The sequence below is a fragment of the Watersipora subatra genome, chromosome 1, assembly GCF_963576615.1.
Source record: "Watersipora subatra chromosome 1, tzWatSuba1.1, whole genome shotgun sequence".
Lineage (NCBI taxonomy): Eukaryota > Metazoa > Bryozoa > Gymnolaemata > Cheilostomatida > Watersiporidae > Watersipora > Watersipora subatra.
In genome coordinates, this window is record NC_088708.1 from 16,614,865 (window position 1) to 16,636,266 (window position 21,402).

Here is a 21,402-nt window from a genome sequence, read left to right on the forward strand (position 1 = left end):
ACTACAGCGATCAATCATGTGAGAATGAACAATCGTCACTAGCCCGTTAGTCAACATTCGGTCCAGCAGCAAAGTTTTTTGTGACGGTAAGGGAATTCCCTGAAGTCTTACGTAGTCCCTACGCCAATGTCATTATTGATAGTTATGTACCCACCACATGTACCTATTATCAACAAAAAATGTACTTTGTGGGTATGATTTATGCCTTGTTTATATAACATTCATTATATTATTTGTAAATACTGGTTTTCTACTATTTTCATGGTTAGATTACTTTTGTTATTTTTTCCTTTAGTAGGTTATTGTTAGCTCGTTTCAATAGCTAGACGTTATGTGATAACGGTGTGTCTGGGAGTTTGATCAGAAGTGAAAAAGAAATAAATGATTGCATTCATATTCAACAGTCATAAGATATTTTGGCAATATGAGAACAAACGACATGGCATCTGTTAAAGTATTAGACCTTGTGAAGAGTTACGAAGACAACCACAGCAGTGGAGATTTCAATGAACGTTGAGATAAACAAGAGCTGGTAGCAAAGCTACAAAGGATCACTGACCTGGTATCCTTCATTCAACTTTTTTGTATGGACCAGTCTTTGCTGTATATAAGCAACAGTCAGATGACACGAAGAAGAATTTAGAGTTGCTCAGAAAAGCAATGTTTTTAGCATTTTATGGAAGTAGTTACGATGCATATGAGCAGCTACGTAAAAGATCATTAAAAGAAGGAAAGACTGTAAATGTGTATTTGGCCGACTTACGATGTTTGACTGCACTCATAGGACAGAATGATGCAGACCCTATAATAAAGTGTGCATTTATGGCAGGGATGCCATCGGATATATCAGTTATCGGATATCGGATATGCAGTTAAAATCGATCGCTGCAGTTGGAGATCTCTCGCTTAGTGAATTGGTTGGTATAGCTCAGATGATGTTATTGACAAGGGCAGTTGATATGCTAACTTGTGCTGTAAGACAAACCTAAATAAGGAAATGTTATATCTGATCGTCACGACAGCATTTGGTTAATCAGTGCCCCACTGCCGGCAAACATGTTGTATTTTGTTGTAACTCGTTGTGCTATAAGTGCCAGAGGTTTGGACATGCCAAGGCTCAATGTCCACAGGAAAGCTACATTGGGGAAGTGTAAGCACCAGTTGCTCCCCCAGCCTCTAATTAAGTCGGTGTTACCCATTATTAACATTTCAATTAATGGAGTGAGAGTAAAGGCTTTAGTTGACAGTGGATGTGAGCAGTCAGTTATTATGCAGAAGTTAGTGGAGCAGCTAGGCTTGCACAAATATGGGCCAGAGCATCAAGTCATTATGCTAAATGGACGCATGGCAACCTGTAAAAGTGAGACATCTGTAGTAGTATATGTGAGTAAAAGCCAAGTGTAAAGTTGAATTTTTTGATAGCTCCCTCAGCTGGTAGCTAATTGCCCGGTAATACTGGGAATGGTTGGATTTCCAAACTTGGAGGTGTGATTATTAATGCAGGCGGTGAAGTAGAATTTGCTGGAGGAATGAATACCAGGTGTGCAGGTGCTATTGTGAAAATGGGCAGCACAACACTCAGCAATGTGGTAGATGATTTTGCTATAGAACTCAATGACACGGACTTTAGTGCAACATTCGATGGTCATCTATGGACAGTGGTTTGGAAATGAAGTGGAGATGAACCTTTGCTTAAAAACCAATGTTTTGAGTACGCTGTGCAAGAAGACTATTGCCATGAGTATGATAAGGAAGTACAGCAGTGAATAGATGACGGGTGGCTAGAAGTGCATAATGAGAAAGAGCCTGGAGGAGTGGCTGGAGTTATACCCCTTATAGCTGCGTTACAGCCCAATAAGCCCAAGAAGGTTAACCTGTTATAGATAATAGCAAAGAACTAAATGGCCACATCAGTAACAATCCTGGTGCAGATACAGCAGTATGTCAAGATAAATTGCGTAAATGACGCATGCGGGTAGACAAAGCAAGTATATTGAGTCTAAGAAAGACTTACCTTCAACTACATGTACGGAAAAATTTGCAAAGATTTCAGGCTGTGCGTTGCCATGGTAAGCTTTATGTTATGACAAGGATGGGATTTAAATTTGACATTGCAGCACAAGTTATGCCTAAAATACTTTCAACGGCGCTGTCAATAGACCATGATATAGCTGCAGGTATGGATCATTGTATAGATGACATTTTTGTGAACGAACAGATAGTCCTTGTGGATGTTGTCCGAGAGCATTTGTTGAACTTTGGCTTGGTGACCGAGGATCTTGTGGCAAAAGCGGATGCCAGAGTGTTGGGCCTAACAGTATACAGAGACAGTGATGGAGTGCATAGTTGACATAGAGATGGTTAAATACCCTCTCTTAGTCATAGTTGGCATAGAGATGGTTAGCTACCCTCCCTTATTGGGCTTAATTGATAATGGTAGGACAGTTACTTGGAGGGAGTTATATTCCATTTGTGGGAAGCTAATCGGGCACTTTCCTTTGGCTGGCTTTGTGTAGCGTGTAGTTTTCTGAAGCGAACGTCACAAAAGGGTGATTGCAATAATGCTATACCAGACAGAGCAGTGGCTATGCTCAAGGAAATGCTGGAAAGAGTGCAGCTTCGTGACCCAGTTTGTGGGAGATGGCAAGTGGAAGACAAGTGGTGTGATGCCATCAGTATTGCATTAGGTGTATGCCTCACCATCAATGGACAGTTAGTGGAAGATGCATCATGGATGAGAAAGGTTGATGACTGTGGGCATACCAATGTAGCAGAATTGAATGTGGTGTTAAAAAGGCTAAATCTAACATTAAAATAGAACATGAAGCAGGTGTTTGTCTATACCGATTCGATGACTGTTTATGGCTGGGTAAAATCAGTGGTTACAGATACTCATAGACCCAATGGTCTATGGTCAAGTCAATGGTATGAGCAAGATAGATGTCAAGCGAAGGATAGAGGTGATAGCACAGCTGATGGCGGAGTTTGTCTGACATTGGATATTTCTTTGGTCAAGTCAGCTAAAAATCCTGCAGATTCACTTACACATGTCAATAAAAAGTGGCTGTCGTCAACTAATACACCGTGTGTAAATACGGGCGTGATGGCAGCTACACCAGACTGCAACAAGCATGTGACACAGATACACAAACAATATTATGGTGAAGACATTGATGAAAATATCATTCCAAATGTAGTGAAAGACTGCGAAACATGCAGAAGGATTGATCCAGCTTCTATTAATTGGGAGAAAGGATCGTCGAATGTTGCCAAGGTGTGGCATAGACTTGCAGTAGACATTACTCACTACCAAGGAGTACCATATCTTAGCCTTATAGACTGAAGCAGATTTGTCATGTTCATGTGGCTAAAAAATAAAACACCAGAAGCAGTGTCACGGCAGCTACAAAGAGTTTACCAGGAGAGAGGGCCACCGGCTGAGATGCTTACAGACAATGGGCTCTGCTTTATAAGTAGTAAGCTAAAGGCTATGCTGGCTTAATGGCACACATTCGGCAGGTATTTAGTTGCACAAACAAAACATCCAGTAACAGACTAGTTGAGCGATGTCATCGTACAATAAAGCGTATGGCTGGGTGTACAAGGCGAAATCTGGAAAGCATTGTGTTTTATAATAACACGCCTAATAGCGATCACATTGTACCAAAAAATATGTTGTGCGTATACGATGTCTGCCTGCCAAAAGTGTCACCTGGTAATGACAGTAGCAGAGATGTAAGTAAGAACCCATATACTGTAGGTGACAGTGTATGTCAAACCAGTGAATGCCAGATGTAAGACAAAGTGGCAAAAAGTGTTAGTGACTGGCATAGTGTCCAACACTGTAGTGGAAATTGATGGAACAAGTAGACATGTTAGTGATGTGCGTTTATCGAGCAACAATGGAAGCATCGATGGAACTGACAGCACTATGCATGCAAAAGATCTAGGTTTAGACTGCTTGCCTCTCAACGTAGTCGAGCTACAAGAAAATGTTGAAGACGGTTTGATTGCCAATAATGTAGGTGAAGGTGACAATGTCATGAATGAAAGGCCAGTTAGTGATGGTAATCCGTCATCGTACCTTGCAGATTTTACGTGCATTGATTTGACAGTTCCATGTTTGTAAATGTTGCGGTTAGACGGAGCCTTGCTTGATCTTGCAGATCAGGGGGGTGATGTGGCTATATGGTTTATGCCTTGTTTATTTAACAGTCATATTAGTTGTAAATACTTTTTTCTACTATTTTCATGGTCAAGTTACTTGTGTTATTTTTTTTATTAGGTTATTGTTAGCTCGTTTGAATAGTTTAACGTTATGTGATAACAGTGTGTCTTTAAGTTTAAACAGGAGTGAGAAAAAGTCCATGATTGCATTCTTATTTACCGGTAACTGTGACATACTTTAAATAAATATCGGCATCATCGTTGTGTCATTCACTCTGGTTTATAGTGGCTTCTTGTAGTGCTTACATTCACATTATATTTCCCTGTTTGAGACTACAATGTAAGTACCTGTGCACACATGCGTGATACGGATGCGCAGTGAGTTCTTGCTAGAAAATAAACGTTGTTAAATTGACGCTTTCTGGCCTGATTGTGACGGGCGGGACATTTGAATGCTTCCTCGCGTTTTTTACAGCCCAGATGTAAACTTTTGCTGTCATTTATGCTGTTTTAGATAGCACTTGACACCAATTATCACTGAATGAAATTTTATCCTTGTCATGCAATGGATTGAAAAATTATTAAATATTAAAGCTGGTGTGACGCGCGAGATCATAACTTGACATAAAAAACTAATTTGTGATCCATTGTAAAAATCTTCTGAAGTTTTTGACTCATGACATTATTGTTGGGCAAGCTCATATCTCTACAATCCTTCTACTAGAAATATGATCTGTTTCAATTTCAGGTTCAAGTTTAATGATTCTGTGAGGTTTTAAAGAAGGCAATCGCCTGTGCCGCGCGGGACTGACCCGTGGGACAAAAATGACATAAAAAATCCAGAATTTTTCAACGTTTTGCAGTTGTTAGGCAACAAATTGTCATGAATTGGAGTTACACTATCCATATACGTGTAGCAAATTAACCAATAATTTGAAATAGTATATATTATACTTATTTTGTTTTAACATGAAACATAAAACACATACGATTAAAATATTGTCAGACTTTTATGCAGCAAACCATTTATTTAAATCGTCATAATCTGCCATTATTATGTCCTAATTTTCTAGTAAAAAGTATCTCAGTGATCTGATAGTTCTCGCTGGTGCAATAACTAGAGATACTTTAAGAGGAAAGTTCCTCTGGGTGGTTCTTTTGTCGTTGGGGTTTGGCCACATGAACTTCTTGCATGCACGGTGCATGTACTTTATAGTGTAGCTACTTTCTTTGGCTTCCGATGTGAGAATTCTTTCAATGTACACTTCAGAGTCATAGGTCAATGCGCCCAGCATTTGTGGTGAAGACTGTGTTAGTGTTTGTGAAATATTTTCTGTGGGTACCTCCTGATTAGGTTTGCTGCTCTGGGTGTCACATGCATTTGTTATCTGCCAGAGAGAAGGACACCATTCCATCAAAACAACATCACTATCTTTTTTAATTGCTATGTGATGGCACAATAGAATGCCATGAATTAGAGGCACCATGGACCAGGTTTTTTTGCAGATCTGCGCTGTTTCAGTTATCTTATCTTTTGAGATGGAGAATATCTTTATTGGTTTCGCTGATTTGGAAGTTATTGTTGTTGCAGCTTCCGCAAATGACTGCAGAGTTTACGACATACCTTTTCCGGTACACTGCCATTAGAACCTGTTGTTTGATGCTTTCCATCAATACCATCTATTGCACCTTTGCCATGTGATGTAGTTTTTGTAACCACGCCAAGTGTGTGTATCAGTAGGGTAATCTTGACAAACTCCATGTTCTGAGTTACAAAACATTACAAATTAATGCCAATTTTTCATTTCTTTTAAAGAAACTTGCTTTTTTGACTTGGAATATCCAGCATCGCTTTCACATGCTAGGGTATCAAAATAATATCTCAAACAATGGCAGACGTCGTCATATTGTTAAGAATGTCCCGCCCATCAAAAGTACTTCCATGTGCATATAAAACAGAAACCTGCCATATTTTCAGCAAATTGGCGAGTTTCACTGAGGCATAGCAGCCCAAAATCGAATTATAGATAAAAAAAATTTACCTCAGATAACTTGGGAAGAACAGGCTGCAACTGCATGCAATAAAACTGTGACGCGCGGGGCAAACTATTCTTCGCTCGCCTGAATGGTAAGGAAAAATTGCATTTGTTAGAAAAAACACCTGGGCAAAAAAATCTACTCTTATATTGATTATAAAAGAAAAGCAAAATATATTTCAGAATGAATAGCAAAGTTTGGGTGAAGATGGCCTATTGTCCCGCACGTCACACACCATACCAGGAAAATCTACTTGTATGCCCCATATCATCATGAAAGAAGATTGCAATATAAAAATTTTGATGTTTTTGCATGTCTGAACATGTTTATTCTCTATTTGACAAAAAATTATGATACCAAAAGCTAGAAAGAAATTGCCTGTATGTGTGACGCTATGCCTGGCCCTTAATCTATAGCATCTGGTAATATAATGGCTTAGATTGATGAACAAGTGTTAAATTTCTTGACCATTATAAAATTTATTCATAATATTAAAATATCAAGCCAACTAAAGCCAAGTCATTTTAGCAATGTCTTTGTGTATATTCAGAAGTTTGTGTGTTCCTTTTTAGCATTTTTGTCATTGGTGCTTGTTGTATGTAGTTGGCTGGTTAGCCCCAAACTGTTATTAAGATATGGCGCTGATAGAAAGGCACAGTGACTTTGTGTATTTGTTATGTTAGCCCTTTTAAGCATTCGGTTGATATTACTCTAAATGGCAGTTGGCCATAATTTTTCAATAATCATGATAGTCACTTTAGTTCAAGTTAGCCTGTGGTGCCTTTAAACATTCAAACTATTGTTATGAAATACGCATAGCAATATTTTCTATTTATCACCATTGTTTCAATAGTTTAACTATCTTTGTTTCATTCATTCACTACCAGTGATTACCAATCTATTATACTGTCGAGATTGAGATGCTATAATCATTGCATTTTATTCAGGGTTTAGCTCACTATACAGATATTTAGCCCAGTTCAAAATTGAATACAGTTAGATCGACTGAATTTACTTTTGAAAGATTGATGCAAGCAATTTCGCAAAAAAGCTATTATGGATTTTTTAGCATGATCCAAAGTTTTGCTTTAGTTGTCAGCAATGCGGAGGGACTGTGTAATTGTAAACACGGTTACATTCTGTGAAATAAGTTGCTGCCATTTAAAAGGCAGGCTGATTCCTATTCATCTTTCGTTTTATCCTCATCAGGTGCCATAATTACATTTTTAACAGAAAGTATTCAATGCTAACGAGGAACAACACAACAATAGCGGTGTATTAGTGTTTTGTTGATCAATTGACACATTCACCAGTCTATTAGTTCATAAAACTAATAGACTGCTTAAATTAGAAAAGCATTTTTCTACTATGTGTTGATTTCTGTGTACAAACTGTGTAAAAATATGCTTCCAACTTGACATGTGTGATAGTTATCAACTGTCAAATTGGAAAGTTAGTACATATTAGATTATTTTCACTAAACCTTTTTTATCTTTCCTGAATAATATATTTTTTTTTAAAGGTAAGAGTTTATAGTAAGTTCTCAAACTGATACAATTTGTACAGTGTAAGAGTCATTATACAGCTATGTTTTATAAAAAATTTTAAACTACGCCCAGAATACATTTGGATTGTTTTCCAGAATGATTATGTATATTAAGACTTGACTACTATTCATTGTTTTTTTTTTAATTTTATTTTTAGAGGCCAACATGCTTTCCCATTACTGTCTGCTGTTATGCCTGATTGCAATTGTTATCGTGGAATCAAGTTTCAACAGCCCTGCATGCTATATCAACCAGCATATTGACCAACATGCCAAAGGCATCAGGTAGGGTTATATCATTGTACCACCATCTTAGGTATTTATTGAATTGTCAGATTGTCTTCAAGTGCGCTTGAGATTGGCGCATATTTAGTAAGCTCATCTCAATAGTGTTTAATTTGCTCTTTGAGTATTTACTCCTATACAAAAACATTGATACTTCGATCATTGATACTGTTCAATTAGATGCAAATACATTCTTATCATTTTGGTAGTTCGTGTAATTTCACTATTCAACATATTACATTATAGAACGCATAAAAGAGGTCATGAGCATGTGAAAATGGCTGACATTCCTGACAAGTGGGACTGGAGAAATGCTAATGGAGTCAATTTCTGCAGTACCACTAGAAACCAGCACATTCCTCAATGTATGTTGGGAGATTTTTTAATCATCTTGTTGTTAAGCCTTGACTCAGCAATTGCTTTTAAATGACGCAGTATTCTTTTATTTTATACTAGTACTCTCTGGTGTGCCATGAGAGATCTCTATTATATATACTAGTACCCTGGCAGTCTAGTGTGTCATGAGAGATCTCTATTATATATACTAGTACTCTGGCAGTCTAGTGTGTCATGAGAGATCTCTATTATATATACTAGTACTCTGGCAGTCTAGTGTGTCATGATAGATCTCTATTATATATACTAGTACTCTGGCAGTCTAGTGTGTCATGAGAGATCTCTATTATATATACTAGTACTCTGGCAGTCTAGTGTGTCATTAGAGATCTCTATTATACATGTATATACTAGTACCCTGGCAGTCTAGTGTGTCATGAGAGATCTCTATTATACATGTATATACTAGTACACTGGCAGTCTAGTGTGTCATGAGAGATCTCTATTATATATACTAGTACCCTGGCAGTCTAGTGTGTCATGATAGATCTCTATTATATATACTAGTACCCTGGCAGTCTAGTGTGTCATGAGAGATCTCTATTATATATACTAGTACCCTGGTAGTCTAGTGTGTCATGAGAGATCTCTATTATACATGTATATACTAGTACACTGGCAGTCTAGTGTGTCATGAGAGATCTCTATTATATATTCTAGTACCCTGGCAGTCTAGTGTGTCATGAGAGATCTCTATTATATATACAAGTAATCTGGCAGTCTAGTGTGCCATGAGAGATCTCTATTATATATACTAGTACTCTGGCAGTCTAGTGTGTCATGAGAGATCTCTATTATATATACAAGTAATCTGGCAGTCTAGTGTGCCATGAGAGATCTCTATTATATATACTAGTACCCTGGCAGTCTAGTGTGTCATGAGAGATATCTATTATATATACTAGTACTCTGGCAGTCTAGTGTGTCATGAGAGATCTCTATTATATATACTAGTACCCTGGCAGTCTAGTGTGTCATGATAGATCTCTATTATATATACTAGTACCCTGGCAGTCTAGTGTGTCATGAGAGATCTCTATTATACATGTATATACTAGTACTCTGGTAGTCTAGTGTGTCATGAGAGATCTCTATTATATATACTAGTACTCTGGCAGTCTAGTGTGTCATGAGAGATCTCTATTATATATACTAGTACTCTGGCAGTCTAGTGTGTCATGAGAGATCTCTATTATACATGTATATACTAGTACTCTGGTAGTCTAGTGTGTCATGAGAGATCTCTATTATATATACTAGTACTCTGGCAGTCTAGTGTGTCATGAGAGATCTCTATTATATATACTAGTACCCTGGCAGTCTAGTGTGCCATGAGAGATGCTCAGGTGTGCTGAGAAAGCACAAAGAATAAGAGAATAAGTATGTGCACAACTATTCAAAACTGGATGGCGGGCGGTTTGCCTTGGCATTAGAGTGTTCGGCTGCCAAGCCGAGGTCATGAGTTCGGTTCCTGTACGGAGCAATCTTTTATCCCAACCTTTAACTGTATCTTCGGACAAATCAGAACCAGACATGGCTTTTACCTACGTATAGTTTGTCTTCGTTTGTGTGTTTGTTTGTCTTCTATAGAAACTAACTTATAATTAAACAATCTGTCTAAAAATGTACATCTGGTTTTCTCTGACACTCATCCGGGTTTTAGGCAAAAATTATTTTGGGGTCACTACCCATAGGAGATGGTAGAGCTAAAAAAGACAGTTTTTTAATGGAAAGTGATGCGAACTGCGATTTCGTCATGAAATGAAAAAGGTGTTGGCCAATACGGGGCTAAACCCATGATACTCTGCTTATTTGACTGATTTGAGCTGATGTGAGCTAATCGGCCACTGTTCTAAATCACGAAATGGTTATGCCATCTTTCTTGAGTGAAATATCTACAGTATGTTAGATTCTTCAAGATACTTCTATGTCGATGCTTCTTGAAGAGTTTATATGGGGAAGATCTTGAACTGTCAGCTTCATTTAAAGGTTTTCATAGAACAAGACAACATTGCTTGAAAGTTTAGGGATTAGTGATTATATTCATTGAAAGTTATAGTGATTCTGAAAGGGGCATATAAAATGCCACCTCAGATGTTCCTTTCAAGTTAAAATGGTTACAATTCCTATTAGGCTCAGTTTTGACATGTCCATAAATAACTCTCAAGTACAAAACCTCCCTGCCGCTGGACTAAATTTAGAAGATCCACGCTTCTTTCTTGGTCACTTGTATGTTGGGTGCTCAAGCGTTGGAAATCCAAAGAATTTGTTCATTTATGCAATGGGAAAAAAAAACAAAAACTATTGTCCTCAAAGTACTGTTATTCACATTGTGAAATTTTAAGCATTATGTTTTTAGAAGTTATGATTTTATGGTCAGATTAAATTGTTGATTGTGTAAGAAATTATTGTAGAATATGATGTGTGTGATTGATGAATAAAGTTGAAAGGTAAACCACATGCAAACTTTATATTATAGAAGTGACTTGGCAATGCCCGGTATTGCTGTTAGTTACAGCAAAGATTAAAACTTTACATTTAATAAACCATAAGTATAAAACTTTGTGTGTTCACTCTGGTGTGTTTAGACTGTGGTTCCTGCTGGGCGATGGGTAGTACAAGTGCCTTAGCTGATAGAATCAACATCCGGAGGAAGAATGCTTGGCCTGGAGCTTACCTCTCCGTGCAGAACGTCATTGACTGCGGTAATGTACGTGTCATTTTTTGTCAGCATGTATTTAGAAAACCTATTTCTCATCTGTAAATTGAGTGTCTATCTTGATGTATCTTTTGCAGCTTTTCGTCCTGAAAATAATGCAGAAAATTATTTTTGTGATCAGTCAGTGTAAAGTCTCTACATACGCTTGAAAATTTATTAGAACTAGTGCACTGACAGTCTGGTGTGTCATGAGGAATCGTTAGGTGTGCCAGTAAAGCGCAGAGCATAAGCATGTGTACAATTATTTTGGAATATGGTAGGTGGTTGATTCATGCAGGCGTTAGAGTGTCAGTCTACCTAGCTGTATGTCACGAGTTTGAATCCCGGTGGAAGCAATCCTTTTTTTAACCTTTAACTCTGGCTATGGACAGACAGAACGGCTCTTATCATAGTAAAGATTCTGCTTTATAACATAATATCTTTCCGTATGTTGTCCATCTTGGTGTTGCCATGACATTGTTACCCGTTGTTCATTTGTTGTAATTAGCATGAGCTCATTCAAGCAAAATATTTCGTGCAGGCTGGAAGTTGCTATGGTGGAAACATCATACCCGTTTACCAATATGCCCATGACAAGGGAATACCTGATGAAACATGTAACAACTACCAGGCTAAGAATCAAGGTAAATGGGCGCTAACATTTAGCAATAAAATTCTGTCGTACAACGATTTGTAAGCACCTCCAAACAGAGTAAATGTACTCATTTATCAGTTTCTGCCCATTTGGTAAATTGGATTACAAGTAAACTGGATGCTCACCAACCTTATGCAATGTAAAATGTCAACGTACAATGTCAAGTCTGCGCAAGTTATCAAGTTCGATTTGAGTAACAAGAATCTCGTAGTTAGCCTTACCAATACATGTATTGCTTTCTATCTTGCCGCACTTAAATGCCGCACTTATCTCTATAATATATACACAAGTACCTGGCAGTCAGGTTCGCTATAAGAGAATGTCGGGTGTGTTGATAAAGCACAGAGAATCAGTAATGATCTGAATGTCAGGATTTGGATTATCGTCGAAACCTATCTTTTATCCTAACCTTGAACCCTGGAGACGAATAAATGAATGAACAGATAGACATTGATTTTATTATAGTCAAAATATATTTTTTGTTTTTATTGTAGATGGATGAAATATTTTTATCATTTTTCTTTTGCGGAATAGCCTTATTCCGCAAATCATAGAAAACAATGAACAAATCGGTGTAAATTAACATTAGAAGTGTGCACTTATTGTCACATAACTGCAATCATAGACCGTAGATCGAGTAAAAATGATAAGAAAAGGGATCAAAGTTGTCAATACAAGCCAATAATACTACAGTTACAGTACAGCCAATAAATTGAAAATTGAGTCAATTTTTTTTCTGTTGGAAGGACCGACGGGGTGAGTTTGAAAAGATCTTGGAACAGATTAGGCAATTTTCATGTATTTTGCTGTTCGAATAACGTAAAATTGCTCTAGTGTAAACGTACCCGGAATGGCTGATTTACGTAGTACATGGAGAAGCGTCTACTGTATCTACCTTTGATATAGTTTCACTTGTATTGTATGCAGAATGTACATCATTCAACCAGTGTGGTACCTGCACGCCTCAGTCATGCGCCCCTGTCAAGAATGCCACGGTGTTCAAAGTCGGTGACTATGGACAAGTTTATGGTAGAGATGAGATGATGAAAGAAATATACACCAATGGACCTATTGCGTGAGTAGACATTGATAATGGTCTTACTGTGCTGAATAACCAACACAATACTGCCATGAGAATGCATCACAGAGGACTTGTATCAAAATATTTTGCTAGAAGTTATCTCGAATAACAAGATAAGAGTGAATCACATATCGACCATGTATGATCAGCTCTAGTTTATATAAAAGGTTAGTAAGTGCAAACAGCTTTCAGTTTACACTCTTTTTCTTATAAATTACAAACTACATTTTATTTTGGCAGTTTAACTTTTGATGGATTGTTTCTCGTTTTATTTCTCATGCCTGTCTTTGATAGTCAGTACATTGCAAGATGAAGCTAGCTTCCATATTGTTGTATAACTCATGCGATGGGTTCTAATCTTTTCTATAAAATGAGCTACTCACATTTTAGAACTTATGAAAAACTCTAAAATATAATAGGATATGATTTGATACAAGATTTGTACTTTTGCACAACAATCATCTTTTTTGAAGGTGTTCTATATTTGCTACACCTAAGCTAGACGCTTACATTGGTGGAATATATACAGAATACAGAACAGGCACCGCAGTGAGTATATTTGCAGTATTCTGATATTTTTTATTATTCTGATATGATTTTCTTGTGGATGCATCACTTGCTTTGAAAATTCATTATTTATGAATAATCGGGATATACGTGTAGTTTGCAATGCTAAGCAGAACTTTATTCCTTTGACTGATTCATTGTGTCTGCTTTAGCTTAAGATAGGAAGCCAAAGATATAGTTAGTTGTAATTGAATGCTTCAGATGGAGTTGACTGTATTTGAATGTTTGACAATAGACAATGATGAGTTCTTCTAAATAGATATTATTATTTGCAGACAAATCATATTGTATCCGTGGTCGGATGGGGTAAAGGAATGCTCGACAATGAAGACACTGAATACTGGATTGTGAGAAATTCTTGGGGAGAGCCTTGGGTAGGTGCCAATTACTCTATTGTTTATAATTATCTTAAGGTACATGTATGTATTATAAGAGCATCTAAATGTCATATGTACATATGCCATGCCCTTGTATATGTCATATGTTCATACACATATCATATATAGGCCTACATGTATCATGTACATTTAAATACCATTGTGCATGCACATATAATATGTACATATATCATGCACATGTCTCTATCATATGGTCATGCATATGTACATAATTATGTCATGCACATGATAGGGTATATATTAAGTTTATGTATATATATCATATGTCATATGTAAATGAATTTGTCATATGTCCATATACCATGTACATGTATATACATATTAATGTACATACATATATCATATGTAGGCTTATATATATCCACCATGTACATGCCTATATCATATGTACATGCTTTTATCATTTGAACATATGCCATGTACATATACCGTAAAACCTCTAATTGAACACCACCTTTATTTGAATGACACCTCCTATTGACCGCCATCCTAAGAGAAGGGTTGAAAAATAGACCGCCGCTCTCCAATTGAACGCCGCCTCCATTTGACCACCACTTTAACATTATTCTATCTTTATGAGCCCAAAATATTAGCTGATCAGTAGAAAAGTGTCCAAAAAATCGTATTAATAATGAATCGTTGATATCAATAACAGTTAATTCTCTCGTTGTCCGATTCCAAAGCTTTTTGTTTTTTCCGTTAAAACTTTGACAGCAACACTATAGAAATAATCAATAACGGTCTCAGGGTAGTAGTAGTTCTCTGTTTAACGTGGTCTTTTTACTTCAAAGTACATGTAGCTTACATATAAAAAACAGCTCAATTTCACAATGGTAAATGGAACTTTGAAAGCAACGCCATAGAAATAACTACCAACTGTCTCAGGCTAATAGTAGTTTCTTGTTTAACGTGGTCCTAATACTTCGAAGGACATGCGTATAAAAATCAGTTCGCAAGTTTTAGACCAAAGGTTACGTTTAGTAAGCAAACTTTTACGCGTTACATTATTGCTAAATGCAGCGCATGAAAGTTTTGCTCTGCTAAAAAGTTGTTTGGACGCTAATATCAACTAGCTCAGCAGTGCAGAAGAAGAGTTGAGACCAGACGATATTGTGGAAGGTATTGGACAACTAGAAGATGTTCGTTCCATCGAAAGCAACAATCAAAACGCAACTATCCGAGCAAACAATGGAAATATTTGTTTTAAAAACGTTAATTTTTGTTTCTGCGTGTAATATAAGTATGATTCGTTTGTCACTTGTTCATAAATATATATTTGTATTATTTGATAGATTATTATTGTATAATTTATAAGTATGCAGATTTATAGCATGTTATTTAATAGCATCCTTGCGGCTATCTTAACACGGCTTACAGCTATCTTAACACGGCTTACGATGGATCGATGCTCATAACTCTACTTCTATTGCACATAGAAAGCTAGTTTTGGCTGCATATTGTAGCAAACATATCAAAGAGTGCAATGTGTTTTTATTCAACAATGTTAAATATAGATATAAAATAAATAAGTGTTCAAATTTAGAATGAAATGAAAATTGTAAATGCCAGCAAATTGCAAAGAAGGTCAATTGCAAGCAATAGATATCAGCTCGTTGAGATATTTCTCGGTGCACATTTATTAAGAGATCTTTGACAAGTTAGAGGTAAGTTAGCTGATTTATTGCGTCTAAAAGGTTTAATATCGGTCCATCGAAAAAAGAGCAAAATTTAGGCGACATTCGGTTCGTCCGTAATAGGGCTAAATTCATCTTCCGAAAATTCTGACGAGCCATTTGAAAAATAGACCACCAGTCTCTATTTGAACGACGCCTCCAATTGACCACTACTATAAAAGAAGGGTTAAAAAATAAAGTGCCATGGTGTTCAATTGGAGGTTTTACAGTATATCGTATATGTACCTGCATATATCCTATGTGCGTATACAATATACATGTATAGCCTATATCAAATTTACATGTTTATGTCATATATACAAGCATATACATGTATATACATTTGCTACACATGTTATTTAGATATACATGTATATCTAAATAACATGTATATAGCAAATTAAGTGTCATCATGATAGCGCGCATCGAAATTGCCCACGATCTATTTGTGTCGAGATGAAGTGATTCGTTGTAGTCAATCAGCCAATCACAGATGGCAGTAATTTTAAGCAAACACATATTTTGTTGTATTAGTTTCATCCCAAGGCTATTTTTGCTTGCGAACACTTTAGCTTATCAATAATAAATTAGTTTGAATCAAATAGATGTGTCAAGGACTAATTTGTATTGCTGTAGTATTTTATTCAATGCCCCAGCACCAAAACTAAACCGATATAACATTATCAATCACTGGTGTAAATAAGTTAGTAAATGTCTCAACTCCAACTGCTATGGTAATATGTAGACTGACACTTACTATTAGAGGCTCAGCATTATCTGGATAGTATTAGATAATGCACATGTAGTAGCTAGCGGAAAGCTAGGTTTTTGTTCATAGTTCTACATAGTATTGCATGTTGTGACTTTTTAATTAGTATTAGTATTACCTCTTGTTAATGCAACCAAAATCTTCTTTAAAAATGGAGGTAATACATTGTTTATCTGTTTACAATCAGAGACTTCCATAAAAATTTAAGTGAAAGTATCCTATTATCTATTTATGAAAACCTGTCAGTTTAAATTAAACTGCAATTTATTGTTGTAGGGAGAGCGTGGCTTCTTGCGAATAGTAACCAGCAAATACAAGAATGGTACAGGGAATGATTACAATTTGGCAATTGAGTCATTCTGCGGCTACGCCGACCCTATCATTGATAATTGATTGAACTGCGTAACTGTATTTGTCATGTCTATAATCTTTCTGTTAAACATAGTTTTATCTACACATATAGACTATACAGTCTTAGGTTTCTCTCGATGTCAGCTGTCAATTATTTTGTTTTTGTCTCGTTAAATTTAAAAATAACAGTTTGTCCTTTGTGCTCTTTTCTGGTGGAGGTTTGCTAAACATTTTATGATAAATATTTTTAATTGTTGTTTACCTATAAATTATTCCGAGCCTGCTCAAAAATGAATATTATATTGTATGTTAGTGTGTAATGCCCAATATGCAACATCTCTTTCGTATTGTTGGCATCAACACATCATTTATTGCTAACAAGAAGGGAGCAAATCTACCTCACATTAGCCAACTGATGTTACAGACAGTGTTAAATGCAAGTATAATAACTAGGACAACGCTGCAACAAAAATGTAAGCGCGGTCAATCAGAACACGAACAGCGTTCAGAATGAACTATCAAATAATTGTAACCTTGTTTCAAGGAATATACGGTATGTATATTCAACAGAATATACGGTATGTATATCTACCTATATTTAAAAAGTACTGAGTGCATTGTGTACCGTAAGCAAACATTGTTTTAGGATTCACCTGACCAAAATAGGCCAGTTTAAAATGCAAAGGTAGTGAATCAATGTTTGTTTCTAGCCCGCTTTATATTGAATGGCTTGCAAAATATATTAATTGAAACTTCGTAGATGGTGTATTCGGGTGATCACAATCCAAACAATTGGAGTATTAATGAATACAATGCGCTTTTTTAAATAGTATTCTGTGAGTACGTCTTCTGTTGGGATGCTATGCTAATTTTTATACAGCAACTGAGTGAAATAGTAACATTTGATGCTTCCTGCTTTTTTTTAACTAATTTTATGTAGTGCCTTTTTGCAAACTATACCTGACATGCTGTAATTGCATCAAATATAGAGTTGTCTTCTAAAAATGATAAGTTCAAGTTTTTTATATAATTATCAAAAATATATATTATTAGCATAGCTGCAGTTATTTGTGATGCTAAGAACCATCAAATAATGTACACTAAATTTGGTTAACAGAATGCTTTTACTTTTTATGGCTTTCATTAATGCAATCACTCATAGTATCTTCTATATATATATATTTTTCAAAGTATTTCCGTATGTGTGGAAATCCGGCGATAGCTATTAAATACTTGGAATATAGAATCCGTACTGAAGAGGATTTGATCTTGGACCTTGTCAGTGCCCAGTCCAACACCCTACCCAATAGGCCACAGAGATTGAGTTTAACACCCACCAGTATATGTCACTATATGGTAGCACATACCTAACGGCTTTGCATATCACACAGGGTTTTTGCATAAGTATGTGATTGTCATTAGTTAGCTAACTAAATTTTGCCATTGACGATATGCCAGGCTAATAGCAAGTAGCAGGCAACTCTCATTACTTCTCATAGTTTATAAGCTGATTTTTATTACTCGGGCGATGCCGGGTAGCACAGCTAATTTTTACTATAATATGATAACCTGTAATGAACAGAACAAAGCAAACCAAGATTGTGATAAATGTCAACAAGAATATATGATCTCCTTGTTTTTCATCATCAATATTTCTTATGAGTCATGTTTATTTTACTAAATTAATAAACTGGAAATTATGTTTTATAAAATCATTTTAAAGGGACTGTTACCATGTGTAAAAATGTCAGAATCATCCATATAAAGTTATTTTGCAATTTTTTATCAGTCACACAGAAAACAACAATAAGAAACTTAAAGAAGTCAGCAGTCCTTTGGAGCTGAGAGTCTTCTTCTTTTACCTCATGCTTTGCTTTACATGGTTTTCAGTATTTTATCTTGTGCCCCAATAAATTAATTACATCAATTTAATTTATAAATTAAATTTTTAATAGATGGTTCAGTGGCTGTTGAAAAGCATAAGAACAAACTTGGCGATAGGAAAAGTTTGTGCGTGAAGTCTCAAGTGCATACAAAGTTTCAATGCATGAAACTTAACAAACTGCCAACACCAATACATCAGTGTATGCTATAAACAAAGAATTGTAAATGCATTCTTAAGACCAAAGACTAAAGAGTAAGCTACCAAACAGCTACTACTTATAGCACCCTCAACTATAAATAGAAAATGGCATTACCTGTATCCAACCTGCAGTTATTATTAACAAAATATGTGCAAAAAGACAAGTTCACACGGTATTAAAAACTCGCGTAATGTAAGTGCCAATGATCAATGCAGCTTATTCGTCACTCTTGTCAATGATTTAGATTTTAAAGAACATCGAAATTCAAAGATAGGATTGAGATATGCGGCAATATTTTGGTTACGCAACAACGACGATATAATAATTTTGTATAATCTGATTGTATATATAATAGGTATCCACGCAGCACTAAGCAAAATAATGGTAGACTGTCTTTTTACAGCTAGTAGTCAATATCGTTAGTGTAAACAGTTCTCTCAATATGTTAATACCTCTCACTTAGATCCAATGTTACTTAAAATGTTAGTTACTTTTATAATAATATTCTATAATTTAATCTTTAAAAATAAATAATTAAATAGGTCATACATATGATAGTATGGTGAGCATTTGATCATGAAATTATTTTTCATTTTCAATGTAATATTTTCATCATAATGAACGAAAATACTAACTTCTAGTCTTGAGCAGTCTGGTCGCGTTGCTTAAAGGTTGACTTGCAACAAAATTCATAATACAGTTATTTGGTATCAAAAGATTCACCATGTCTTACTCTGCTGTGTTGTAGGTGCAAAATATGTGAAAATGTGATTACAAGCTTTTAAAAGCTCAAAAACGAATAGCTAATCGCAGCCGTCATGAAGCCACCGTAGATTAGAATCTCTTTCCAAAATGGCTCAAATGGGACGTAGTTGTACAAGATGGCTTCTGTTTACATTTTCATGCAACATCATTCGTTGAAATATTTTCGTAAATATACTTCATGCATTCAATAAAACCATGTCAATTGTCCTTATGCGTTTATTTCATCATCATTTTAATGCTGTCACTTTGAACACTGATATCTCAAAACCTACTGTAAAAATTTGTTTAATTTTTGGCTAACATAAGCAATGGCTTGTTTACATTTACCCTATATACAGGCAAAATGGCCACAAGTTTCGGGATTGGTAGCATAGGAAATAATGTCACTCCTTATCAATGTACACTATCTGAGGTAGATTAGGCTGACGAACCGCTACCATGAGACAGCACCACTACTATGAGGCAGCACAGATACCATGAGGCAGGAATGTTACTATCAGGCAGCACCGATACTATAAGGCAGGACTGTTACTATGAGATAACAACATTACCAGGAGGTAGCCATCTACTATGATATAGCTCTGCTACTATGAGGCACCAACCCTTCTATGAGGTAGCGCTACTACTATGAAGTAGTACCACTACAATGAGGCAGCACCCCTACAATGAGGCAGGGCAGCTGATATGAGGTAACACTACTCAAAAATAGCACCGCTACAATGAGGCAGCACTGCTAGTATGAGGCAGCACTATGACTATGAGAAAACACAACTACTATGAGGCCCCACTGCAAGTCCGTTTGAAACAAGCTTGTAGTGGACTGACTAACAGCTAAATACTCTTTATATTTTATATCACAGTATATTTCCTTCAACAATTTGTGTATTCAGTGCTCTTTATTTTAAATCTTTTAAAAGGTCAAATGAAGTAGGGAGCAACGGCAACTTATGGAACTGAATTATCAAGCATAGACAGAAAATAATCCAAAAGAATTACAATCCTTATACACTTAGTTGTATCTTCAAGTGATAATTACAGAAATATCAGTAAGAAATGTATATTTTTTAGAGATAAGCGCTCGAGTTAACATGCTTGCTTGAGCAAGCCTCAAGACTCAATTTGCAAACGAATTAAATTAAATTAATTCTCTAGTATTTTTTACATACTGTAGAATTGAAATGACTCTGAGCATCCTACCAGTAAGAATTGAATCGAGTCGTTACTGCTATCACAGACGAATTGACTCAATTCTCCATTTTCTAATAAGTGAAAAGACTTGAGTCAATGCTGCAATTTATTATTACTACTAGCTGCATTACCCGTCAACAGGAACAGATTTACAAACAGCAATAGGTTTATTGAGAGTTGTCTTTCATGCTGTAAAACAACTCCAAATATGCAACCTTCTAAAATTGTTGCCCTGATCAGACTGCATACACATATGCAGTCATACATGTCAGTAATTTTGGGGATAACAATGGAAATCTGCAATGTGTTTGACAGCTAGTCTACAATGCATCAGTCTCAAACCACTCAAATTGGAGTTGTCCTATTTTTGTACAGAGACTGATAATGAAATTGACATATCTAGGCAAACTGAAGTTCTTCAAATTGGCAGTATTGAAAGATTTTGCGTGTTTTAAGAAATTCTACAAAATATTTTGCTATCACCAGCATTTATTAAATGGAGACTCCTACATGCTTAAAACACTAATCATGGCTCACCAGTTCTTCGTCTATAGCCTGTGTTTTGACACGGTATATACAAACAGTGCAACAATGATGTGGTTGTGTTGATAAAATTTACTATCAGCAAAATTTACATGTATAACACCACAGACAGTATGATGTCAAAGCAGATACAGCATTAGCACCTTACAATAATAAAACAACGCCAACATAATAGCCTTTTTATGAGATACAATAAAGA

General features: G+C 35.9%; 1 protein-coding gene across 1 annotated transcript; it reads left to right on the forward strand.

Moving 5' to 3' along the window:
- The first annotated feature begins 12 nt into the window (after positions 1-12).
- LOC137385347 (cathepsin Z-like) lies at positions 13-16,977 on the forward strand. Its single transcript, XM_068071797.1, has 9 exons — positions 13-86; positions 7,909-8,035; positions 8,282-8,400; positions 11,020-11,141; positions 11,671-11,773; positions 12,712-12,859; positions 13,339-13,414; positions 13,708-13,806; positions 16,549-16,977. The coding sequence occupies exons 2-9, from the start codon at positions 7,917-7,919 to the stop codon at positions 16,663-16,665; spliced, it is 903 nt and encodes a 300-aa protein (XP_067927898.1). The 5' UTR covers positions 13-86; positions 7,909-7,916; the 3' UTR covers positions 16,666-16,977.
- Positions 16,978-21,402: the final 4,425 nt, after the last annotated feature.